General features: G+C 41.1%; 1 protein-coding gene across 2 annotated transcripts in view; it reads right to left on the bottom strand.

The window, feature by feature from the left end:
- Positions 1–19,965, bottom strand: part of LOC108431596 (metabotropic glutamate receptor 7) — a 309,666-nt gene extending 289,701 nt beyond the window's left edge. The window contains exon 1 of one of the 2 annotated variants that reach the window (XM_017704846.2): positions 18,623–19,965. In XM_017704846.2, the coding sequence (XP_017560335.1) occupies positions 18,623–19,141 (519 nt within the window). In that variant the 5' untranslated portion in view covers positions 19,142–19,965. The remainder of the gene's footprint in view (positions 1–18,622) is intronic. The other variant, XM_017704845.2, reaches the window with a different exon arrangement.
- Between the last annotated feature and the right edge of the window lie 5,805 nt (positions 19,966–25,770).

The raw sequence follows: 25,770 nt of genomic DNA, 5'->3' as shown, positions 1-25,770 counted from the left end.
TGGTCATACAAGACTTTTGCTTTATCCTATCACCCCTACACAGAAATTAGATACCTAGCAGACAGAAGCATAATTGTGCAATCTCAGGGGAAGGAAAATGATTCCTCCTTCCCACAGAAATAAAGGTAATTGATATGAAAATGAAATATATAAATATATAATGTGTCTCTGCTCTCTCGTTCCCCATGCTGATTATAAAGATGGGATGGCAAATTAGGCAACACTTTAACTTCTATATTAAAGGTGTAGGGGGTAGCGAAGGCAGCCAGATGGCACATGGGTGTTTTTTTTTTTCTTTTTTTCTCAGTCACGATCTGACTGTTTGTTTTGCTTAATATACATAACGTATTTAGCATGTGACAAGAGATGGTTTGGGGGTGGCACACTTCAAGAGCAACTTTAGAAACAACAATATGCATACTAGTGACTAATCCGTGCCAGTGATTCAAACCAAATAATTGCAGATTATTTATTATAATCCCCTCTTTAACACCCAAAGACGTGCTATGTTAAGGTAGGAAATCAAAAGCTTAACGTAAATCCTGTTTGGCAAATTCATGCCATCTTACAACAGAAGAAGAATATTTAATGGTTGTTTCTAAAATTGCTAAATGTCCTTTAAGATCAGAGAACCATACAGCAGACATCTTACACAGTGACAGATTTAATATATATGTGTGCCCATTTTATCAGCTCCACTTACTATACAGGTGCACTTTGTAGTTCTACAGTTACAGACTGTAGTCCATCTGTTTCTCTGATACTTTCTTAGTCCCCTTTTACCCTGCTCTTTAGTGGTCAGGACCCCCATGGACCCTCATAGAGCAGGTACTATTTGGGTGGTGAATCATTCTCAGCACTGCAGTAACACTGACATGGTGGTGGTGTTAGTGTGTTTTGCGCTGGTATGAGTGGATCGGAGACAGCAGTGCTGCTGGAGTTTTTAAGCACTGTCTCCACTCACTGTCCACTCTATTAGATACTCCTACCTTGTCAGTCCAGCTTGTAGATGTAAAGTGAGAGCCGATAGCTCATCTGCTGCGGTTTGTGTTTTTCATCATCTAGTCCATCATCGGTTACAGGACACTGCCCACAGGACACTGTTGGTTGGATATTTTTGGATGGTGGACTATTCTCAGCCCAGCAGTGACACTGGGGTGCTTAGAAACTCCAAAAACACTGCTGTGTCTGATCCACTCAGACCAGCGCAACACACACCAACACACCACCACCACATCAGTGTTACTGCAGTGCTGAGAAGGATCCACCACCCAAATGGTACCTGCTCTGTGAGGGTCCATTGGGGTCCTGAATACTGAAGAACAGGGTAAAAGGGGGCTAACAAAGTATCAGAGAAACAGATGGACTACAGTCTGTAACTGTAGAACTACAAAGTGCACCTATATAGTAAGTGGAGATGATAAAATGGACAACGAGTGTAGAAACAAGGAGGTGGTCATAATGTTGTGCTTGATCAGTGTATATTATGCATATTGAGGTTAAGCATCCATGCATTCATTTGTAGCTTTGCTAAAGGTGAAATCGCATTAGACTCTTTTGCTCATTTGACATGCAGATAGCATCTAAGGCCAGAGTCAAGCCTTTAACCCACTATTGACACCACATTTTGATTGACTGCCAACTATCACAGGCTGATATGTTTGATAAGAGCTGCGACGCTAAGATGTATTATCATCCAAAGGACGTCACTGCAGCTCACTATTTTAGCTCGGCCACTGATTGAGCTTTATCCTTGCCTGCCTCAATCAATACACATCTACAACCTAATTACAGTCTTTAGCCTAATTCAGCCGGATCCTGCAATCTAACTCAGTACTTACATGATACTCAGACGGCGCTGCTATTACAGAAAATCCAGTGGCAACCGTGTCTTACTTTTTTCTTTATTGACTCCCAGTTAGTCATGACTTCAACTACACCATCAAAGACTTTGACTTTGAACACTCTGAAAGGCACTTTAGCTTTGCTGCCTACAAAGACTTGGCCTGTCAGTTCGCCTCATTACAAACACTTGAAGCACGCCGAGACGTCGCATATGACACTATTCATAACTGTCTTTGTGAGTGAATTACCCATTTGTTTACAGTGGTGACTCTGGTTCTGACATGGCTAAATTAATTAGCTTCTCATTTAAATATGCAATGTAATTAGAATCCCCTCCTAATATTGCCGTCAACCCACCACCTGAGAGGATGATCCTGCGCCTTAATTAAGAATCTGCTTATCTGTCTGCAAGTATCGCTGGAGACAAGCAGTAAGTACTGATGAATCCAAACCCTTTTGATACCAGGGGACTCAATCTGTTGTCTGGACAAGTGAAGTTTTATTCATTGGGCGTGCAGGTACCAGACACCCAGCAAGACACTGGACTGACACAGTTTTATAGCTGGCCTGATGCCAAGATTAGACCCAGCTTATACAGGACAAGTGGTGTGACAGGTGTGACAAACATGACTATGTAGGGGTAAACACAAAAACTGGCAGGTTAACATACAACTGGCTGATGTCTGGCTCCTATAACCACCATTGAGTAGAATTCGGTCTAGATAAGCTTTTCCAGACTGAATGACTGTTTATATTTTTTTTTAATCTGTGGAATTGGTCTTTATGTAGCTACTCAGACATTTCATAAAACAGTAATAGTTTTTAAATTCCCAAATGCATCCCTACTCCAAGGGATTCATTGCTTCATATTGTGCTACAATGTGAATGAAGTATGACTATCTTCATACTTCAGTGCCACAAAGCAAGGACAAAACAGTGAAACGCAAATGCGATTTAGGCAAGATTTCTGCTTCTTGAAAGTGTGGATAATAATACCAGAAGCTAAAGAATTTTAAGACGCAACAGTCGGCAGATTGATTAAAATTTCTGGAACTCATTATTGCCATTAGAATTAAAATCCTAGCATAAATTGTGAGATAATAACATGCTTCACTGAGTCTTTGGATCACAGCCTTTAAAGAGAATTGGATAATATGCTACACAAATATATGCAGGGGAGTACGAGATGGGAGTTTTATCAGTGAAACGTCTGACTGAAGCTTTTTGCACTCGATTTCTTTCTATGGTCTTGATGGATGACGGCAAACAAAAACATGCAAACATTTAAACACCTCAGACAAAGCAAATAAAACAAACATTACAGAGCTAACAAACTCCAAGTGTGAGAGGATGACTGAATGAATGACTGAATGAATGAATGAATGAATGAATGAATGAATGAATGAATGAATGAATGAATAAGTAAGCACAAGGATAAGAAAAGACGAAATAAGCAAAAATGCAGAGCAAGGACTAAAAGTACACAGCAGCAATGTTACACTGTAGAAAACTGTACCAGGTTTAAAGAAATGATACTGAAAAAAGGTTACAGACAATTAAATAAGCTTTCTATGCCAACAAAATAGTATATGTGAAAGACCTGATTGGCCATGTTTTGATGTTCCTCGTCCAAAAAGTGTATAGTCCACTCTGTTACCAACCTCCTGCAGTAATAGCACTCCTTATCACTTCAGTGTGAATCAGGCCATAGCAACAGGATAGCCTCAGGGGGCTTAGGGATCCCAATTAAAAGCCAAGGCCCCAAATTTCTATTTGTTAGATAAAGGTTCCCCAATGTCAGTGAACTATTACAAAATGTACTTGCACTGTTGTGACTTTTTTAGACCTTAAATAAATAAAAGAGACAGCCTGGCAACATTTGCACAGCTGCATGCTCACACTGGTCGTCACACAAAAAGTCACAGAAATAAATTTTTAATGTCTGTATGTAAACATGCCATTGGAGGCAGATGATCCGCTGTGGCGACTCCTAAAGGGAGCAGCCGAAAGAAGAAGAAGATGTAAACATGGCATTAGCTGCTCCGTTGCCTCTCTTGATGCCGGGAACTTAGCTGACCTGTGCAAGGTCCTATGTACTGTACCGAGGTAGCAAGAAAATGTAGCCGACTGTGGTAAAGAAAGTGAAGCTCAGTACTGATAAACAGTGACAAGAACATTGAAATAGACCTTCATGCCAACTGCTGTTAAAAGTAGGACTAATTAGCCTTGACTTGACATGGTATTCTGTCAGTTGTTATAGTAACCAATGTTAACCATTTAAATGTGAGATAAACAATTATGTGTTGCTTAATATTCAATGTTTTCAGGTATAATGTTGGCTAGTTGGTGGTTGTCATCCCCACTATACTGACATCCACGTAGCTGCTGATAATTCTGGCTATGGCACCATTTTCAATAAACTGAAAATGGGAGGTTTTGCAGCTTAGATTCCATATATGGGCGGATGGACAGTACTGGCTGTGTTGACAGTGTATTTTTGGGTCACACTTTACTTTGACGGTCTCCTGTAGATATAGGTATCTTCAACTATATGTATTATATTTACAATATACTGAGCATCTACAAATAATATATAGTGGACCATCCAAATAAAGTGTTACCGGAAAATGCAGAGACCTATGTTTAAAAAACAACGCAAGTTAATCCAATGTGGACAACTCTGCAAAATCTTGCCTTCAATGTTTTAAGTTGGCCGAATCCTTCATTTTTACAGTATGCCATAAAGACACCATCTGAAAAAATAAAACATAGCTTGTTCACATAGCATGCCACATTTGTCCCCCTCTATCTTCTCGTCGCAGTTTAGAGTTCGCTCCATGTCTCTCTCTGCTTCACTGCGCCGCATCCTCCCTTTCTCTTCTACAGGCACCTTATGACCCCACGTCTTAGCTGCAGTGCACCTTAACAGCAAGAGATCAACCCTGGCTGCACATTTGGCTCTAAGCTGCCCAAGAAGCCAGACTAGTTTCCACCCCTCTTATGACAGAGTTTATCTGACCCACTTCGCTCCAGCAACTGTCTCTGAGCCTTTATCTCCAAAATACTGGGATCGAAACCACCTAAAAATGGGAGAATTGGAGAATAAGAATGGGAGAGATTAGTTTGAGATCAGATTGAAAAGCAGATCTAGTAGATGATTAAGCTCAGGTAGGAAAATCTGAAGCATGAAATGATCTATAATTACACCACATACCATGATAAACAATGTAAATAAACATGACATTTTCACCAGCACTACTTTTGATTTACAGTTCAGGGGCTGGATTCTTAAAGCTTCACGGAGGTCACTACTGACGGCCATCCTAACAGTCTTATCACCCTCTTAACCTTGGGCCTCTCTATGACTATCCAGCAGCCATCTCAGTATGTCGTTATCAAAAGAAGGATAGGACACCCTAAAATGGTTGTGATTTAGCTGGAATGTGAAAAACTGAAAAACAACAAAATGTCCAAGTGTATAATGCAAGAAAGTGTGTAATATAGGAAGAAAGCCCTGTGTTCTAGTTATGATGATGCAAATTTGCAAGCCTTACAGTAAAGTGATATTCGTCCATGTACAGATGACAGGCCAATAATGCCCTGCTCTTTTCTCTCATTTACTCAAAGCATCAGAAAAGGAGAGTAGAATAATTTCAGTTTCGAGTCTTTGTCCATGCACAGTCCTTTTACATAATCCTGATGATTGGTTTCACACACCTGGCCTGATGAATGAAATATTTCTCAAGTCAGTGAGCAGGCTGTGCCCTACATTTTTTTCCTCCCCCAGCTGTGATGTAAACCTCTGAGCCAGACCAAATAATATTAATAGAACATCTGAAACTGTACCAGTGGAGCATCTTTGTAACTGCATCAACCTTAAATTGTGTTTTAAAATAAAATGCACTGTATTTGTCTAATAAATGTAGAAGCATTTCAGCCTAAAGGGAAATACAATATGTACAACACAATAGTAATTTCCAAAATGACCAGTGAATCCATACTTGTGTTCTGATCTTCTATATATAATGCTGATGAAGATAAAATAGTGGTAAACCTGAACAATATTGCCTTACAATGTCCTGCATGTACCTCTCTGCCATTAATGGATATAAGTCCAAAATCTTTTCTCCAAACTAACATACAGCAAAGTTGGGGTATCAAGTGTGGTTAGTTAGTGTAGTGGTTAACACCTCTGCTTTCTACACTGTAGACGGGGGTTCAATCCTCACCTGGTCAAGCACCCTACGCTATAAATGTATAACTGTAAAATGATCAAATTGTAAGTCGCTCTGGATAAGAGCGTCAGCCAAATGCCATAAATGTAAATCAGTTAGCATATTTATAAGCATTATACATAATACCTTTCTTTGAGGGAGCGTTTAGAGTCTTCAGACATGTGGTTCCTATTACCAGTACTGTGAACAGTTCTGGCTAGGCAAGTTTCTCTACAACGGAGCACCTCATATGGAACCACACAAGATAATCACCCTTTTCCAAAATCCAGTGCATCACAAACTCAGTTTTATTCCTTTCAGTGTTTCTTTTGTACCATGTTAATAGTGAACAAACAAAACAGTGCTAGTATGTTTCTAAAAATGCCAGTTGCAGCCAACATGACTGTAAAGTTGGCTCCTGCTAAATAATAAACAGTGCTCAAGTGTGCAAGGCTAAATCTGTCATAGTCAGAATTTTGAGTCTGATGGATCATTCCAGCAAATTATCCCTTCTCGTGTTGAATTTAACGGCCATACAAATTAATCGGTTGCACTTAACATGATAAATGTCAATGGGCAAAAGAGGAAGCTGGGCGGGAGCTGAAGCATGTATTGATTGGAGAGGGGGAATTATTTCATTAATTACCGGTATGTATATCAATGACGCTTTCCAAATGAGCTGCTCTTCTAATGATTTATGGCAGTTCGTCTCAGCGGGGCTTTCTCATTTAACAGGCCAGAAAATGTCAGCCCATGCTTTACGCCATCAAGTGAGGATTTTCCAGGCCATAATGTGGAGTAGCAGTCACGCAGCGTTGAGGAGATAAGTGAGAAGAAGTGAGGCACAAAGAAAGAATTATGCTCATTCTGCAGTTGCAAAAATGGCAATTCTGAACAGTAACAAGACTAAAATAAGATTAGGGAAGCAAAATGAAGAGCCAAAGACTAGGCTCAATTACACACATTCATTTTTAATGCTGAGTTTGGATGAGACCATTTTTTTAAGAAAAAAAGAAGGCAATGTGGGTTAAACCATTGAGTAACAGCTAGGCCTTACCTGATGGTAAGCCAATGGACTGTGGTAACAAACACCCATAAAAAAGTAAAAACTGAATAACCTCTGGTTTAAAAATACATTCATTGATTGATTTATCAATTCGCTGATTCATTGATTTGTCATACAAGCCACAGCACAACACTAGTATTGCCATATGTGAACCACACTGTTATTTGGTTCCTTTATTTGACAATGATTAAGCTTCCTAAGCATCCTCATCCTCTTCAGTCTTAGAAACTACCTATACTAACTATAAAATTACCAGAAAAAAGTGTGTAAATGTTTTGTGGAAATTCTGTTTTGTGGATTCTGTTACTTGCACAAGCATGTTTACAGCATATCCTCTAAATATAACAAAAAACCTTATTAAATTTGATAATGTGAATTGCTTGATATGTTACGCAATGTTCAACAAAAATTCAAACAAAGATATTAAAATGTATCAAGAAGTCTCATAATGTCCTCTCACAGAGCCCTGCAGCAATGCTGGGACTTCAGCCATTGCAAACTCCATCTCCCATCTCCTGCTATCAGTTTTTGATCAAGGGCTGTAATGTCTGAGCCCACAGGCATTCATCATCAAGATGTTCAAAGGACAAACAAAGATCATTTCAAGACAGGCTTTCCAGAGATAAATTAAATTTGCAAAAGTTTGAAGTACAAACAATATGAAAGTACAATCAAATAGTACAATACAATACAGTAAGTATCAGAGATACGTTTTGTATACAGTCTGTATTTTTGTACTCGTGACCTAATTCTTTAAAACAGAACAGAGTCAATACACTTTAAGAAATATAATTGCAATAGGTTATAATACTATTATATTCCCTGACTAAAGGTACTGAAAACATATGCTTGAGGGTACCACCCCAATAACCAGTACAGTGGGTGGGGCATTCAGTTTGATAGAGTTGACTAGTGTAAATCCTTACCCTAAACAGATGCATCCCTATCCATACAAAACCATTCCCCAGCTAGCCAACACACTGGCGATGTGTAAAATGTTGGACTTACCCCAAGCACATCCCCACCCCTCCTCACAAAACAATAACCAAACCTGCCAATATAATAACTTGTATAAATCACTGGATTCCTTACCCTAAACACATCCCATCTCCTTCCTCACAAATCAAATTACTGACCAGCCCACATACTAACTAGTGTAAAAGGTTCTGATTCGAAACCTAAACACATCAGCACACCTCCTCACAAGTCAATTATCCAGATAGCTAACACAATAACTAGTGTAAAACATTGGAATTCTTAACTTAAGTAAGATTTGTCCCTTTGCACAAATCAAATCCCCAAACAACTCACACATTAGTGTAAAATGTTGGAACCCTAAACACATCACCATGCCTCATCCCAAAACGATTCCCCAGATAAGACACTAACTAGTATAAAACACTGGAATTCTCACTTTAAACCTTGGGCTGTCCAAAGCCCCGCTCTGTGACCAAATGCTACAAGTGGAAAGATTTTGTCTTAGAGTGTGTTAAAGCCAGTATGCTGCATTTATTCCTTTCACCTGAAGGTGGCAGCACAGCTGTAAAATTACAGTGTAATGCACCACACTTTGGTAACGAAGTTAGCTAAACTTTAATTGCCTTTCTTCTCTGACTGGACCTTCAGCTTTCTTTTACTGCAAGACTCTCACAGTAACAATTTCTTATCAGAGCAAAATCAGCAGCTCAGTAAATATGAACTCTTAATGTGGAACAATAATGGCTGTTTATGCTGTTTAACCTGCTATAAATATTTCAGTAGTAATGCAGCTAATACATTAGTCATGTTTCATTGTTATCCAAACAGTTTGATCTTTTCTTATAAGCACTTTCCGATGCAAACTGCTCTGAGCAATCCAGCAATAAAAGAAGCATTGTGCATCTTTTATACAGTGATAGGAAACATGGTAGCTCACAGAAAGCTCTAATTTTACACACTGATAATTCGAAAATGTAATATATTGAATCACTTGTGAGTAATTTGGCTCCCATATATTTTGACATGGTACGATCTGGCCCTTTTTGCAAAAAGTTTGGACACCCCTGCTATGAACACATCCCATCTCCTTCCTCACAAATCAATTCCCCAACCTGCCCACCTAGTAACTAGTGCAAAATGTTGGAATTCTAACCCTAAATGCATCCCCACATTTCCTCATGAATGAATTCCCCAGCTAGCCAACAGTTTGAGTAATGCAAAACACTTCGATTCCTCCCATAAACACATCCCCTCCCCTTCCTTGCAATTAAATTCCCCAACTAGTCAACACATTAACTAGTGTAAAATGGTGAAATTCTTACCATGAACACATTCCCTCCCACCTCCTCTGCCATAAATTCTCTGATGGGTTACATTTGACGTTACATAACATAGCTTCCCAGTTTGGCAACATGGCGATCGACATTTTGGCACATCAGCCATACACATGCAGCCAATGTTGATAAATGAGGTTGGGATTCCTAGTTCTGAAAATGGTCCAGAGCTGCAGGGAAGAGTATCTAACAGGGAAGAGGATGTCAGTGGCAGATAAAGAAGGGGTTATCAGAGCAGAACTGACCTCCAGGTGAGCTGGCCTCTCCATCATCCTGAGGCTGATGGCCAAGTGGCTGGGATTTGGCCCTTTGCGGAGCACGGAGAGGCCAAAGGACTTACCTTGGGATCAGTAAGTGCCCACCAATCCTGAACAGCCTGTTCTCAAAGCCCAGATAAATTATGAGATTTGTTTTTGAAAGGTAGGAAAAAGATATTCCATGAAAACATCTGCTTTTGTGCCATGTTGGATACAAACATTGGATTTATCTTGGAGTCACAATACATCCTCTATGTGGGACCTAAAGAAGCGTCCAGTCGGGGTTTCTGAATTTAAAATCCTTTAAAAATAAAAAAATAAAAAAACACCAATACTCCATATACTGCATTCAATAATACTACATACAAAGTATGGATTATGCTATTCCATTAAAATGCATTGATGTAATGACATATTTAGTTCCATCATCAGTTACGCACTACTTAAAATTACATCTAATTATATTGCTATTGAGTCCTGTAACACATGCATGGTCGGTATAGTGGGTAAAACTAATGCTATCCATGTGGCAAGTGCACCACTGTATACCAAGATCTCTAATGTCACCTTCATATACTTCTGTAACGTCATTAAATTTTGTAAGTTGCTCTGCATAAGAGCATCTGCCAAATGCATTATTGTAAAGTGGATATAGCTATATACAGGTTAAAGTTAATTTTTTAAATACTGTTATTCACTCCAAAAGATCTTTTTCCTATCAGTATTACAAATCAATTAAATATAAGGCTGCATAAGCCTGCTGGGCTGCATAAGAAGCCTTTTTAAATTACTGGACACATAGCATTGTGGAGTGTCTCAATATGCCCCTCAGAGAATGGCAAGCACTCAACTCTGCCACTCAACCATGTAGATGCCCAATTATCTGATACAGTACACTGTACCACATGACAAAACTGTGAAACAGACACATACAGAGCAATCCATAAGTATTTGGGGTAGGGACACAGTTTTTGTTGTTTTGGCACCTTAGTGCATTGGATATAAAGTGAAACAGTGACTGTGAGGTTAAAGTGCAGAATGCCAGCTTTAACTCTGAAGGGCTTCTGTACACTCCAGAATTCATATCGCTGTTGCCTTCAGCAGTCACATCATCAGTAAAGGAAAGTGAGCTATTTCTACTGGCGGCTATATGCCCATATTTCACAGATCATCAAGTTCACTGATGACACGACTGTGGTGGGTCTGATCAGCAAGAACGACAAGTCAGCATATAGAGAGGAGGTGCAGCGGCTAGCGGACTGGTGCGGAGCCAACAACCTGTCTCTGAATGCAGACAAAACTAAGGAGATGGTTGTTGGCTTCCGAAGAGTGCGAGGTGACCATCCCCCACTGAACATCACTGGCTCTGTTGTGGAAATCGTCAGGAGCACCAAGTTCCTCAGTGTCCACATCACAGATAACCTCATCTGGTTCCTCAATACCAGCTCCATAGCCAAGAGAACTCAGCAGTGCCTCTACTTCCTGCGGAGACTGAAGAAGGCTCATCTCACCCCTCCCATCCTCACCATGTTCTACAAGGGGACTGTGGAGAGTATCCTGAGCAGCTGCATCACCGCCTTGTTTGGGAATTGCACTGCCTCAGACCGCAAGACCCTACAGCGTATAGTGGGGACAGCTGAGAAGATCATCGGGGTCTCTCTCCCCTCCATCATGGACATCTACACCACACGTTGTATCCGGAAAGCCACCAGCATTTTGGACGACCCCATCCATCCCTCACACAGACTTTTTTCACTGCTGCCATCACTGCCAGACTCTGCAACAGCTTTATTCCTCAAGCAATCACATTTTTAAACTCACAAGGACGGATCTGAACTCTTTTAATGCTTTACTTGCACTATCTGGAACATTGCTGCTACACTGTGTTTTCACTGTTTTACTCAGGTTTTTCTACCTCAGTAACTGCTGTGTTTATGTATGTTATCTGACTGCGTGACTCGCAGATCACAGCATGTTAAATATCTCTGCACCTTATTCCACTACCTCATGTCCAGAATGAGTGCTGTGTCGGTGCTGCACTGTCCTGTCTGTTTACTGTGTCTAATGTCTGTTTAATTTATCGTATTTATTGTTTCTAATTTTTTTTTGTTTGCACACAATGTCTGCATGTTCGCACTTTGTACTTTTTGCTCCTTGTTGCACCGTGTCGGTCCTGGAGGAGCGTCATTTCACTCCACTGTGTACTTGTACATAGATGGAATAACAATAAACGCCTCTTGACTTGACTTGAGATGAGGTGAAATGCTCTGAAATATGACCAGGTCCTTTTTCCACTCTTTTCTCCTTCTGAGATTTTCTGGATGAATTAAAGGTTCTGCAGAACTTCTTTTAATTACCAAAAACAGCTTTGAAGGAGGTATCACACAGTACCATGCAAAAGCCAGAGACCTCCTTTCCTTTATCTAATTTGCAGTCAAAACTGCTGTTAATTATAATTTATACATTTTTAGAAAATATTTCTGGAGAAATCTGATATAAGACAATCCACTTGCATAAAGAAGAAGAAAGTCAAAATAAAACTAATGAAAAAGAGCAGTTTCCAAAACTAAACACAGTGAAAATGAGACTGTGAACAACCATGCAAGACGTGGCAGACCACCAAAACGGTCTGCATCAGATAAACAGCACTTAAAGCTTTCATCTTTGAGAGAGAGGAGAAAACCAAGATGCTTCAGATCTGAAAACATCCACAGGGGTTTCTGTCCATCCTTCCACTGTCTGAGAAGACAACTCAGCACTATGAAAGATGTGTAGCTGTCAAGAAGCTCTCACTAAAAAAAGGAAATAGACACAAAAGAACAACATTTGCAGATCCAACAAAAAAAGCCGCTGGTGTTCTCAGAACAGTAACTGACCACACCAGGGTCCAGACCAAACGTCTAAAGCTGCGTTCACATTACAAGCCTCATTGCTCAAAATCCGATTTTTGTGCATCAGCATAAACTAACGAGCAGAACAAGCTTCGCTGTGAAGATAATTAACTGATCAGCTCTTAGCTTCATTATTAGAGCGAGACGAAGGAGAAAAAGGTGAGCTGTATTTCTTTTCCAGCATTTACAGGCTTTAACCTTTATTTATGCTGCTGCCATGGTAATGCTTAATGATGGTGCACGCAGTGGAACAAAATCACATGAATTCCAATCTGAATGTTCACATTACGGTTGCATGACCACGAATCGGACACGTATCTGATCTAGGACCACATATGAAAGTATCTCAGGTCGGACTTGAAAAGATCAGATTTACGTTTCCACACAGTCCAGAAAACATCAGATCCGAGTCACATTAGGGCACAAAAATGGATTTGTGCCACTTCAAACTGGTAATGTGAACTGGTAGACTGAACTTCAGTGTGGAAAATATTCCTGCAGATCTCTATGAAAGCAAGTTACCAGAAAAAATGGAAGCTATAATAAAGCCAAAGCTTGCACATTCTAAATACTGATGTTATATTTCATTGTTGAGGCTTTGTGTGATGTTCTGTTAAATATTTAAAAATGTATTTTTTTTACCTAAAATTATATCTTTCCTGACAGTGCAAAAAATTGGTCATTCATACATAATAGCTGTTTTAACTTAACTGTACTTTAAATAGTTGATAATGTGATGTCAAATCTGTGACTGTCTTACTGACTCATGGACACTTATTGGTTTTCACACTGGGAGAAAACAACAGCAATAAACTCCAATAAAGTCCAATGACAAATCTAGAACCAGTAATTGTAGTCCTGTTAGCTCTTTTGTGCATGAACTACTGATGCAGCAACATAGCTGATTTATAAGCAATAGCCAACAATAAACATTGGGTCACTGTCCAAATATTTATGGACTCCACATGCGCAGTAACCCCAGGCCCTTCCATTGAGATACCCTGACAACTGCATTCTCAGTAATACCCATCCACAGGATACCTAACAGCTGAGAATTAAACTCTCATGTAATAGGGTTCACCTCTATCCCGCCAAGAATTCAATTTCTAGGACACATCCTTGAAGGATCTTTTGGAGTGCTCCGAGGTAAACACTCTCCTACTATTTTGCTATACATCATTCACAAAGTATGGGCACTGAAGTAACTGAAGCCGTGAAATTGCCAGCAGAGCAATCCTGCAAACAACAGCATCCTGCTTGTCATTTCAACTTTTCAGGCAGGCGCCAAATTATCCGAGCTGTGGAACACTTCAGTTTGTGGGTTAAGGGCTATGTGAAAAAAGCATGCTCCAGCAGACTCTGATATTTTTAGAGTTTGCCTACTGAGGCCATTGTCAGTTCCATCTTGGTGGCCTGACAGTGAGTGATAGCTAGCATATATTGTACTTACCAGGGCTTAAGGCACCAGCTCATTTAGGCCCATGCTAACATGTGAACCACGCCAGCAATCAAGACACTATCAGACTATTGAAGACCCATGATAACATGAGCTCTTGTTCATTTCAGGTCTTCCTCGCCATCACAGTGGTGGCAAGGAATTGACGTTTTGCTGCATGAAATCAATAAGAAAGAGCAGCATCTGTTTGCACAGAACATGACTTGAGATTGAATTGGTACAGATGCTTATCTTAAATGCCACAGGACTTCAAACAAGCTTCCTGGATGAAACTAAGGCTTACAGGAGTTTTAATCCTAATCCATACTCCTAAATCCTAATCCATTTAAAAGTGGTTCAAAACTGGTGACATATATCATTACTGTGATACAAACATATCAAATGTTTCAGAATAGCAATACCAGTCAAAAATAAGAATCTGAATAATAGCAATAACTGGGGGCAAACCAAGTATAGTTCGGTTTACTGTTACTCTGCCTTTGACACACCCAAAATCTCAAGACACATTCATGCTATCTAACCTCTGCAGGCCCCCTAGTGGCTGTACTGCTGGCAAAATGGAAACTGATACTATGTTTCCTAAAATATATAATAAAATCAAATATTAACATTATCCCTCAAAATTATGGTATAAGTCTGTATAGGACACTGTTGGCTCTGTGTATGTAATGTGTTGAGCTTCTAGTTAGCAATTAGAAGGGGGGGGGCCCCTTGCTGTTAAAACAATTCAGCCTCTCCACAAAGACAGCCATGCAGAGATAATACATCTACTGCTTTCTTTGTGTCAATAATCGTGTGCAGCTTCCAAAATAATAAAACATGCTAAAACACAATAAAACCACTTTTATAAACACTGTCTTGCTTGCTCACCTACGAAGATGAAAATCAAGTTCCCACCCAGTTTTATAAATCATAAAGCTTTCCCATCAATGATACTGAGGAAAAAAAATGCATAGTGCCAGTGAGGGAGCTATAAAACAGGCAGAAATGTATGTCTACTGGGAAAAAGGGTTAAAGAGAGTTGTGGTGTTGAAGTCAGAATATGGGTTAGCCTCATAAACTGTGTCAAATGACTTTCATTCCCACATTCCCTTCCATCGACTCTCGAGCCCCCAAAACTAAACCCCAAATCACATAGGAAGTCACCCAACCCAAAAGGACAATCCTAAAAATATCAACCCAGATGCTCATAAACAACCTAGTTCGAGTGAAAACTAGTGAAAACTCTCAGCCACAAGGATTGACAGAATTGAGAGTTGTAACTTTTCTAAATGAAGCGCGGAGACACGGAGTTTAACTCTGATTTACAATGTCTGGTGATTACTGCCTGAGCCAACAGATGTAAAAACAATCAACATTAATCAGATTTGTAATAGCTGCTGCGTGTTTGGCTTATAGGATTCAATTTGCATTGCAAAACTCTTTTGGGTCATCCTTTTCATCTGTCTTTCTCTTTTTTTCCCTCTCTTGTAAACTCCACAGTGCTTTACTGGACTGAGCTTATGCAATAATGTGTAATGAATTTCTATTTTTATAACTGATGCAGGTCCTCTGATATAGATTTCATTGCTACATCAATAGCTTACCTTACTGTAAAAATCAAAACTCAGGTCGATTTCAAATTTAAGGTCAACTTTCTGTATAACTTTTTTAAATGATCAATTCAGTTTAGATAAGTGACAAAAATAAACAAGTTTTACTTTAGGTCAACAAAACATTTTAAGTTGAGATTACTCAAAAAGGTCAATGTGAAGGTAGAAACTGCTTTCTTTCTCCAATCCATCCAGGTCCTACCTACAGTCTAGGACTCCCTCTATTACACAGTGCTCTAGCCTGTGGGGGTAGGGGCTTCCTCCTCTCAGATTTCCGACCATAGAATACTGGGGTGTCACCAGGATTCAAACTCATGATCTCTTAAGGGCAGTTAGACAGATGTGCCACTTGGGAAGCACAGTGCTACCTGCATATCGCTGTCCAAGGAAGAATGAAAAAGTTAATTAACTCACAGTGAAACTAAAACCTCCAACAGTAAAAATATCATTTCAGCTCATATAGAAGAAACCCCACTAAGCTTAAGTTAAACTGTATATATATATATTTTTTTACACTGAACAAGTTACAGCAAAATCCTTCTGTTGTCAACACTCAGGTATGTCACTGTCTAACTCATTCATCCTTGATGCTAGATAACAAAACAGAAATGTTTATCATGCATCAGTGCCAGCAAATGTGCTCATTAACAATGAGAGGTTTGACATGGACACTTATTTACCCAACAATTACTAAAATAAACCAGAGAAGTAAACCTCCAATATCAGTCTAATGCAATGGGTTGCTAAAAAGACATGAGCTGTTAATTAGGTCTAAATGGCTTGCAGATGCCTGGGTGTGAATGAGGAGCTGTCTTAGCAGAGCTGGATTTAGGGAATCTCTTTCATGAAAAACAGCAAATCACAGGCACGTACTGGCAGCTGAGGACTGACCATTTCACTCCTGAAATAAATCTTTACCGCTTAAGATGTTTCAAAGCCTTAGTTGAGGAGATATGGAGAGAGAGAGAGAGAGAGAGAGAGAGAGAGAGAGAGAGAGAGGGAGACTATTCGCTGGCAAACGGTGCAATAGACATAGAAACATCTGAACATCACAGCAACTGACTGGACCAGTGGGACATCATTAGCTATATTTATCTCTAATGTGGAGCATGGATAAAGCAGGATAATCCACTCATGTCATTACAGGGAACCAGATAGGGGAGTTACCATTTTAATTGTGGTATCAGGCTGAGCAAAGCTAGTACAAAAAACCACAGAACCGGCTGCAACTGTTACTGAGCATAAATGTCAGAGTGCGTATGGCATATGGTTTAACACAGGATTAAAATACTACCCAGATGATGGCTAGGCATACCTATAAAGACAACCCTCATTCTTACATTACTATGTTTTTCTTAAGATCTGTGTTCAGGTCTTGTAAAAGCCTCCTCACATTGTACTTTAAATTGCATTCCAGCTCAGTTTAACTCGTGACTGCCATCAATGTTGGCGAATTAAACATTACTGAATAACCTACACCTCACAGACACGCACACACATACACTCGTAAAGCCTGTCTTATAACTCATTCACACTTGCCTAATACGCGTTAATGTGGGCAGCTCTGGGGAGCTCTGACTAAAAAAAATAAATCGAGATGGCGTTTTCATGAGCGAGGAGGGAGGTGCGAGCGCGTGGCGTGCGAGAAAGGAGCTGAACCAGAGCTGTTCTTTCAGCATCACAGCGAGAAAGGGAGCTGTTCTTTCAGCATCACAGCGAGAAAGGGAGCTGTTCGTTCAGCACCACAGAGAGAAAGGGAGCTGTTCGTTCAGCACCACAGAGAGAAAAGGAGCTGTTCTTTCAGCATCACAGCGAGAAAGGGAGCTGTTCTTTCAGCATCACAGCGAGAAAAGGAGCTGTGCTGGTGTGTGTTGGAGGAAAAAGGTGAAGCTTAAATCACACCTTCTGTGCTTTCTGCTGCTCTGGCCCATCAGCTAATAAAGGAAACTTCACCTAACGCTTATTCCTTTAAATAGAGCTAGGGCTAGAAATGTGAGTTTAGTGGAAGAGTGAGTAAAATAGGGTCTCTAGCATTCATGAATGTCAAGTACACTGCCCCATGATACATAACAAACTATATTACCTAACACTGTCAACAATAATACCCAACCCAGTTACATATACCCAATCAGACTGTCCTACAACACCCAACACAGTGTCCCATGACATGCAACGCACTACACTCTAGCAATACTGTACCCAAACACACTGTCTGATAACACCCACTAATACATTTCCTGACACACAGTGACCCATTTTTAACACCACTGTCACATAAGAAGCAATACACCGTTACATGTACCAACACACACTCCCATAATACCCACCACAGTGTCTCATAATACCACTCAAACAATATTTCCCAACATACAATGTCTTTACTATGTAATACTATGCAATCTTACCCAATGTACTGCATTACATTTGACCACATACTGTAATACCTAATACTTTATATCACAATAAGAACACAGTGTTTTTTGCCCAAGCATATGGTCTCATAATAACCAACAGTGTCCATATTACCAACACTCCTATGCATGCACTGTATATAACCACACACTGTCACAATTACTCAACACACTATATCATGATAGGAAATACACTGTCCTATAATACTGATCACACTGTCCAACAATGCCCAACACACTGTCCTACAGTACCTACAATACTGTCCCATGATACTCAACACACTGTCCTACAGTACCTAAAACACTGTCCCATAATACTCAAAATACTGTCCCATTAATCCCAACACACTGTCTCAAAATACCCAACACACACAACAGGTTAGTAATAATATAGCTAAGCACACAGCCCCATCATACCCACTAGTGTTGCCTAATTCCTAACACACGGTTATGTACTACCTGATAATTGACTCTGACCCACACTAACCCCATAACACCTCCCATATGCGCTGATGCCCGAAAACCCCCGAATTCTCCCCGCCCTCAGGGGGCCCCTCTGGGCTCTCACGCGCTCTCACCTGGAACAGGCGCAGGATGTTGGCCACCATGATGGACACGGAGCTGGCCGAGGCCCCGATGACCCCGACCACCTTCTCGGGCTTGACGAAGACGGGCGGCTCGCCGTTGGTGCAGCGCACGTCCGACGTGTCCTTCTGGATGAGGGCCTGCACGAAGGTGAGCGACTGCTCGAGCGCGTGCGTGTCGCGCGAGCACGTGTCTAGCACGCGCGCGCCAAGCGTGATGTTGGGAAGCAGCTCGTCGTCGCCGTTGATCTGGTCGAGCGCGTAGAGCATGGCCTCCAGCCGGTGGATGCCGTTCTCCTTCTTCACGTCGCCGCACGGCTCACCCGCCACGCCGCGCGCGTGCACGGGGAAGAGGCCGCCCAGCGTCAGGTCGCCCTCGATCCGGATGGAGTGCGGCGCGTACGTCTCCTGCGCCGCAGCCACGGCCAGCAGCAGCGCCTTCAGCATCCAGAGCAGCCTCCACGGGAAGCAGAAGCAACCCGGCGACCGGTGGGCGAGCGCGCGCCTAGCCATGGTCTCCCGCGCCACCCTTCGAATTGAGGAGGGGAGGAAAAAAAACAAACAAACAAAACTGGGCGAAGGATTTTGTTCACACTTTCAGGTGAACAAAGTTGGAAGAGGTCAGAGTAAAGCCAAGTGCCATTTTCGTGAGGAAAAGTGGGTAATTTGATTAAAGAATATGTATAAATCAATAGAAGAGGTTTAAAAGAGCGGCTACTCGCTCGGAATGTGCGCGCGAGCGACTAAAAGCAGCATAGCTGCGTAGCTTGTTGCTCGCATAACCGTTTCTCTCAAAGGCGCTTTTCTTCCACACTGAAACTGAGGGCGAAACGGCTGAAACAGAGATGAAAACACCACCACAGTACCTTCGCACGACGTTTTATCCACGGACCACGAACATGGTGTCGAAAAAAAAACGGCTCCCCCCAAAAAGTGCCTCGGTATTCCACTGGAGAGAACCGCGAAGCTCCAAAGCTGCCGCTACGCTGCCACAGTTGCGCTACTGCGCAGGAAATTGCGCAATCCCACAAAACTGGAACACACAACTTTGTCGTTCAGGCAGAACTTACCATAAACACACTGTTACACGATCTGAGCGAGGAGTGAGCGCAGCCAACAGGGCTCTGAGACATTCTCCCTCCTTTATCTCACTCTTTACTTCACCAGGTGAACCAAGCGCTGCATCCGGCTGAGGAGTAGAGCGTTGTCCGTGTTACGATGCGCCTCCAAATCGGGCAAAAGCGGAGAAAAGAATTCCAGAAGAGCGATCAGAGCCGAAGATAACACGAGCGTCTTCTCCGGAGCTCGAGTTGTAGGAATGACGCTTCCTCTCTCTCAGCCCGCTGCTGTTTTTTTTCTACCCGTTTCCGGGTAAACCCCGCCCTCCCGCACTAGGATTGGCTAGTAGCGTACAGCCGCCTGCGCGAAGATTGGCCAGTAGTTCGTAATCACGAGCGTGCCGCCGAACTCGCAGCCAATCGTAGCGCGGAAAGGTGGGGTTTGCTGGAAAACAGGTGGGTTAAAAAACAACGCCTCCACCCAAAATCAAATATGCATTTTTCAAATGACTCAACGCGCGCGCGCTGGAATCCGTTACGCTTTTAACGGCTACAAGGAGATCCAGCGGCACGACTGGGTTAGCGGTGTGAGCTAAACCACACGCCGAGGTAGGCTGTGAAACTGAAACACAACTCTCGCCAACGCTCGTTAAGTTAGCCTTCAGTTCATCTCTCTCTCTCTCTCTCTCTCTCTCTCTCTCCCCGGATATCGGCTCTCTCACTGTCTCTCTCTCTCTCTCTCTCTCTCTCTCTCTCGCACACACTCTCTGTCTCCCTGTATTTCTATCTCTCTCCCTCTCTCTCTCTCCCCCCCTCTCTCTCTCTCGCACACACTCTCTGTCTCTCTCTATTTCTATCTCGCTCTCTCTTTCTCTCTCTCTCTCGCACACACTCTCTCCCTCTATTTCTATCTCGCTCTCTCTCTCTCTCTCTCGCACACACTCTCTCTCGCTCTCTCTTTCTCTCTCTCTCGCACACACTCTCTGTCTCCCTCTATTTCTCTCTCTCTCTCTCTCTCTCTCTCTCTCTCTCTTTCTCTCTCGCTCAAACTCTCTCTCTCTATTTCTATCTCGCTCTCTCTCTCTCTCTCGCACACACTCTCTCGCTCTCTCTTTCTCTCTCTCGCACACACTCTGTCTCCCTCTATTTCTCTCTCTCTCTCGCACACACTCTCTCTCGCTCTCTCTTTCTCTCTTTCTCACTCTCTCTCTCTCGCTCACACTCTCTCCCTCTATTTCTATCTCGCTCTCTCTCTCTCGCACACACTCTCTCTCGCTCTCTCTTTCTCTCTCTCGCATACACTCTCTCTCGCTCTCTCTTTCGCACACACTCTGTCTCCCTCTATTTCTATCTCTTTCTCTCTTTCTCTCTCTCTCACACACACTCTGTCTCCCTCTATTTCTATCTCTTTCTCTCTTTCTCTCTCTCTCACACACACACTCTCTGTCTCCCTCTATTTCTAACTCGCTCTCTCTTTCTCTCTCTCTCTCTCTCTACCCTCTATTCTTTCTCTGTTCCTCGTCTCTCTCTATTCTCTCCCTCCCTCTCTCTCTCTCTCTCTCCCCTCTTTTCTTTCTCTGTTCCTCATCTCTCTCTCTCTCTCTCTCTCTCTCTCTCTCTCTCTCTCTCTCTCTCTCTCTCGTCAGAGTAACTGCAGTCTGATTTGAGTCAGTGTAACATTTTCTAATCCCAAACTGAGCATCTCTGGGATCAAAGCAGAGCAGGCTGATAACTCCTCTTTGTGCTTTGGCTCTATGAGGCTGTTAGCTGTCTTGCTAAACCGCAGCAGAGTAAGGCAGCGGACACCGCGTGAAGCCTTTCTTTCCTCATTCAGCGTCTCCCAGACTTCAGTAGCTTCCCAGACAGATCTGATGTACTGCCCTATGTGCATGTATACAGGGTCAGGCACGGATTTTAACACACGTGCACGTGCATGCAAGTATTAGATGCTGGACATGGATAATATATGGATCATATGTGTGTCTGATATGTGGTTGAATAAATCCACTGTGGCTCAAATATATGCCCCACATTTGAAGCTGGCTAATTAGGCACATGTGTCATATGCCCATACATGCGGGTACATTTTTCATTCATTAAGGTCCAAACAATGTAAATGTTCACTCAGATGTACAGCAGTGGTTTTAAGGTTCAACTGTGAAAAGTTTTTCCAGGTGAATATGTATGTATTCGTACCTTTTCATAACCAAATGTTTTAAACAGAACAATAAAATGAAAAGCCTGGAGACGAGCCGGGGTGCGTGGAGTCAGTAGAACTTAGAAATGATCATTTCACTGGATTGTGGTACAGTTATGTTCCCTGACTAAAGGTACTGAGATGTACCCTTAAGAGTACCAGCGACAGTTTAGTACCTTTTGTTTTTGAGAGTGTGCATGACAAGTTCAATATTCATATATGATAATATTTTTCGTATATCGCACCCACTCGTGTCAGTTAGACACACTACACTTGAGCCTCACAATTGAAATCAATTAAAAAAGAGGCAGTATTTGGTGATCAGCAAAACCAGCGACTGTGTCTGAGAAAGGAAATGAATTGTCCACATAACAATCATTTTTCCCTCACGAGAGTAAGAGTCAGGTTGCAGAAAGAGGGGCTCGATTGGGGGTTTGGGGCTATGCAACAATAATCATAAAGAATGATAAGAGTTACACCTTTTATTATGGATCATTTCGCTGCTGTAGTAAGAAAACATCGCATCTCCATTTTTGTCGTTTTTCAGTTTTGGACATAATTCGTAAATGCCTGTTGTCCTTTACATTGTGTGTGAATTTCATGATGAATGGACCAATAGAAATGGCACAAAATTCCTTGTAAAAAATTCTGGTTCCATTGACTTACATTAAAAGAAAGCTATGTTTTTTCCCTCTCCTGTAAAGTTACCATTTTGGAGATACGATTTTCTTCCATCAAAAGTGATATTCAGTCTAACATTTGATGGCACAATTATTTTGAAAATGGATTTATATAGAACCAAAAAGGGTTCTTCTATTGTTACCAACTTGACATTGCAATAAAAACCGAACACTTTTTGGTGCTATATGCACACTTAAAAAAAGATGGTTCTTTAGACCATCTCTATATAGAACCATGAACACACAAAGAACCATTTGCATGCTTAAAGGGTTCTTTGTATGCTGAAATCATTCTTCGGATTGATGGATGTGGTTCTATTTAGAACACTGTTGAAAATGGTTCTATATAGCACCAAAAAGGGCTCTTCTACTGCAACAGGCTTGACATTGTAACAATAGAAGTACTCTTTTTGGTGCTACATAAAACCCTGTTCCATGTTCTTTGAGTGTTCATTGTTCTATGTAGAACCATTGTCTTTACCAAAGAGCTTTTGACGTACCATCCTTTTTAACAATGTAGAACCATTTTCAAAAATGGTCTGTATAGAACCATAAATAACAAATTCTTCATCGATGTGGAGGACCATCCCACCATGCAAAGAGCCATGAAAGGATGAAATGGTTCTATGTGTTGCTTTTACTAAAGAAACTTTGAACAGCCATCTTTTAAAAGAATGTACCATATTAAAGCGATAGCATCTCTGAGATACCATCATCTTTTCAATGCCAAATACTTGTTGACATCTTGTGATGACAGGTCAGCAGGTCAGCAAACTGTAGTTACAAAAAGCATCGTTTTTAAGTGGAGTAATGAGAAAAGCACACTGGGTCATTCTATACAGCTCTTCTAAGCCTGGCCTGAACAGCATTTTTCATGCTTTGAATACTTGTTGCTGTTTGTTAATGATTACTCGAATACTCATTATCAAAATCACCCAGAGAAATAACATCCAAGTTCCATAATTAAGCATTAATTAAGCATAATTTTAGGTTTGTTATGTGCAGTTCAAAACATATCCAGTAGGCGGCAACAATGTATTAACAGTCAGATGTCAGTCTGAGGAGAGCCGTCATGGATGCTTAAATAAAACCAGATATAATTGATTACATTTTATTTATTTATTTTTTTTTTTTCTAGAGTAGCGATCACTGTGCTTTTTAAAGGCCTTTGCTGATGTGTTCCTGTTTAGGCTACAGTTTTTGTAGCTTTAAAAAATAAAAAAATAAAAAGGCGAAGCTTCAGAGTACTAAATATTAGGGCTAGCCTAAACTGCATGTTACAAGCTTTGAATAATCAGCGTTATTTCTGACCGAGCACATGAATACTTGTTTTCAAAATCACCCCTAAAACGATAATATTTACAGTTCTGTCATTTCGTTGTTGCGTGTTCGTTGCATGTTCGTTGTTGTGGTTAAAAAAAATATCCAGTAGGTGGTATTGATGATTTACTGTCAGGCTGAAGCCAAGCTGCTTACTTGCATGTGTTGCCGTGATAGAATTAGTTTTAAATGTTAATAATCTTATATCAGTATCTATTTTATTTATTTAATTTAGTTCATTTATCTGGCTAGCTTGTCATTTTTAGCATGGACAGCAGCACTGGGGGCAACATGCAGGACTTTGTTCAGTCAAAGCTGGGTCAAGCTTTCGGTCCGCAGTCTAAAGAGTCAGGCTCAAGTGTGGCCAGAGTGGCTCAAGTGAACTTAAGCTAAGTGATACTTTTTTGATCCCGCAACCGGGGAAATTCCACCTCCGCATTTAACCCATCCGTGAAGTGAAACACCACATACACACTAGTGAACACACACACTAGGTGGCAGTGAGCACATACTTGCCCTGAGCGGTGGGCAGCCCTATCCACGGTGCCCGGGGAGCAGTTGGGGTGCTCGTGCTCAAGGATACCTCAGTCTGTCGGCCCTGGGGATCGAACCGGCAACCTTCCGGTCACAAGGCCAGATCCCTAACCTCCAGCCCACGACTGCCCCTCAACTTCAACCCGTAACAGGCGCACCTGCCTGGGACCACCCACAAAGGCGGCAGCACAGGTGTTGCCCTCATTCACTGCCAGAATTCACCACAAAAAAACATTTATCCTGCTCTAAGCTCCATGGTTTTTATATCAGCACCACCAGAGACGAGCGGAATTCGAATACGCATCACTATACTTACATATTTAAGATGCACATTTTGCACTGAGCATATTGCAGATATTTTAAGGTGCATCTTTGCTCTTTTAGTTTAAATATCTATGTTGAAAACATGAAAATGACAAAAAGACAGAATACTAAATGTCTGTATTATTCAGCCCATCTGCACTAAATATAGAATTGAATAACAGCATAACAAGCGAAATCCTGAGTAGTTCAATTATTATTAGATTTCTTTGCTGTTTTAGTTGAATGTGAAAGTGATAAAGATTAAATTTCCGAACACTAAATAGAGAACTGAGTAATAAAGTAACAGATGCATACTTGAAAAAAAATATTCAGATTGTTGGGGCCCTACATTATGTAGACTTGAATACCAAAATAACAAAGGAATATTTGATTATTCACAATATTCAGGCCAACCCTACAAAATACATACTAGAATACCAAAGTGACAAAGGAATATTTAATTATGTATATTATTCAGGCCAACCCAAGAATATAGACTATAATACCGAAGTGATAAATTAATACTTCATTATTTAAAATATTTGGGCCAACCTGACTAAATATAGACTAGAATACCAAAGTGATACAGGAATACTTGATTATTTACAATATTTGGGCCAACACTATTAAATATAGACTCTAATACCAAAGTCATAAAGAAATACTTGATTATCCACAATATTCAGGCTAGCCCTACAAAATATAGACTCCAATAACGAAATAGTAATTACTTGATTATTCACAATATTCAGGCCAACCCTACTAAATATAGACTCATATACCAATCATTACATTAAATACTACTTTAGATGTAACCAGAGATGGTAGTGCACACAAATTACATGGAAATGAGGTACAGATGCATAGCTTGGTTTTAAATATGAATGAAATTTCCCCAAATATGGAAACAGTGAAGATCAAAATCTACTACACTTGGAAAAAAAGGTACGAAACTTTGACTGGGGTGGTACCTCTCAGTGCCTTTAGACAGGGAATATAATTGCAGCATAATCCACTGAAGTTGTACTGACTCCACACACCCCTTCTCAT

The sequence above is a fragment of the Pygocentrus nattereri genome, chromosome 21 (assembly GCF_015220715.1).
Source record: "Pygocentrus nattereri isolate fPygNat1 chromosome 21, fPygNat1.pri, whole genome shotgun sequence".
NCBI lineage: Eukaryota > Metazoa > Chordata > Actinopteri > Characiformes > Serrasalmidae > Pygocentrus > Pygocentrus nattereri.
This window is presented reverse-complemented; position numbering and strand designations above follow the sequence as displayed.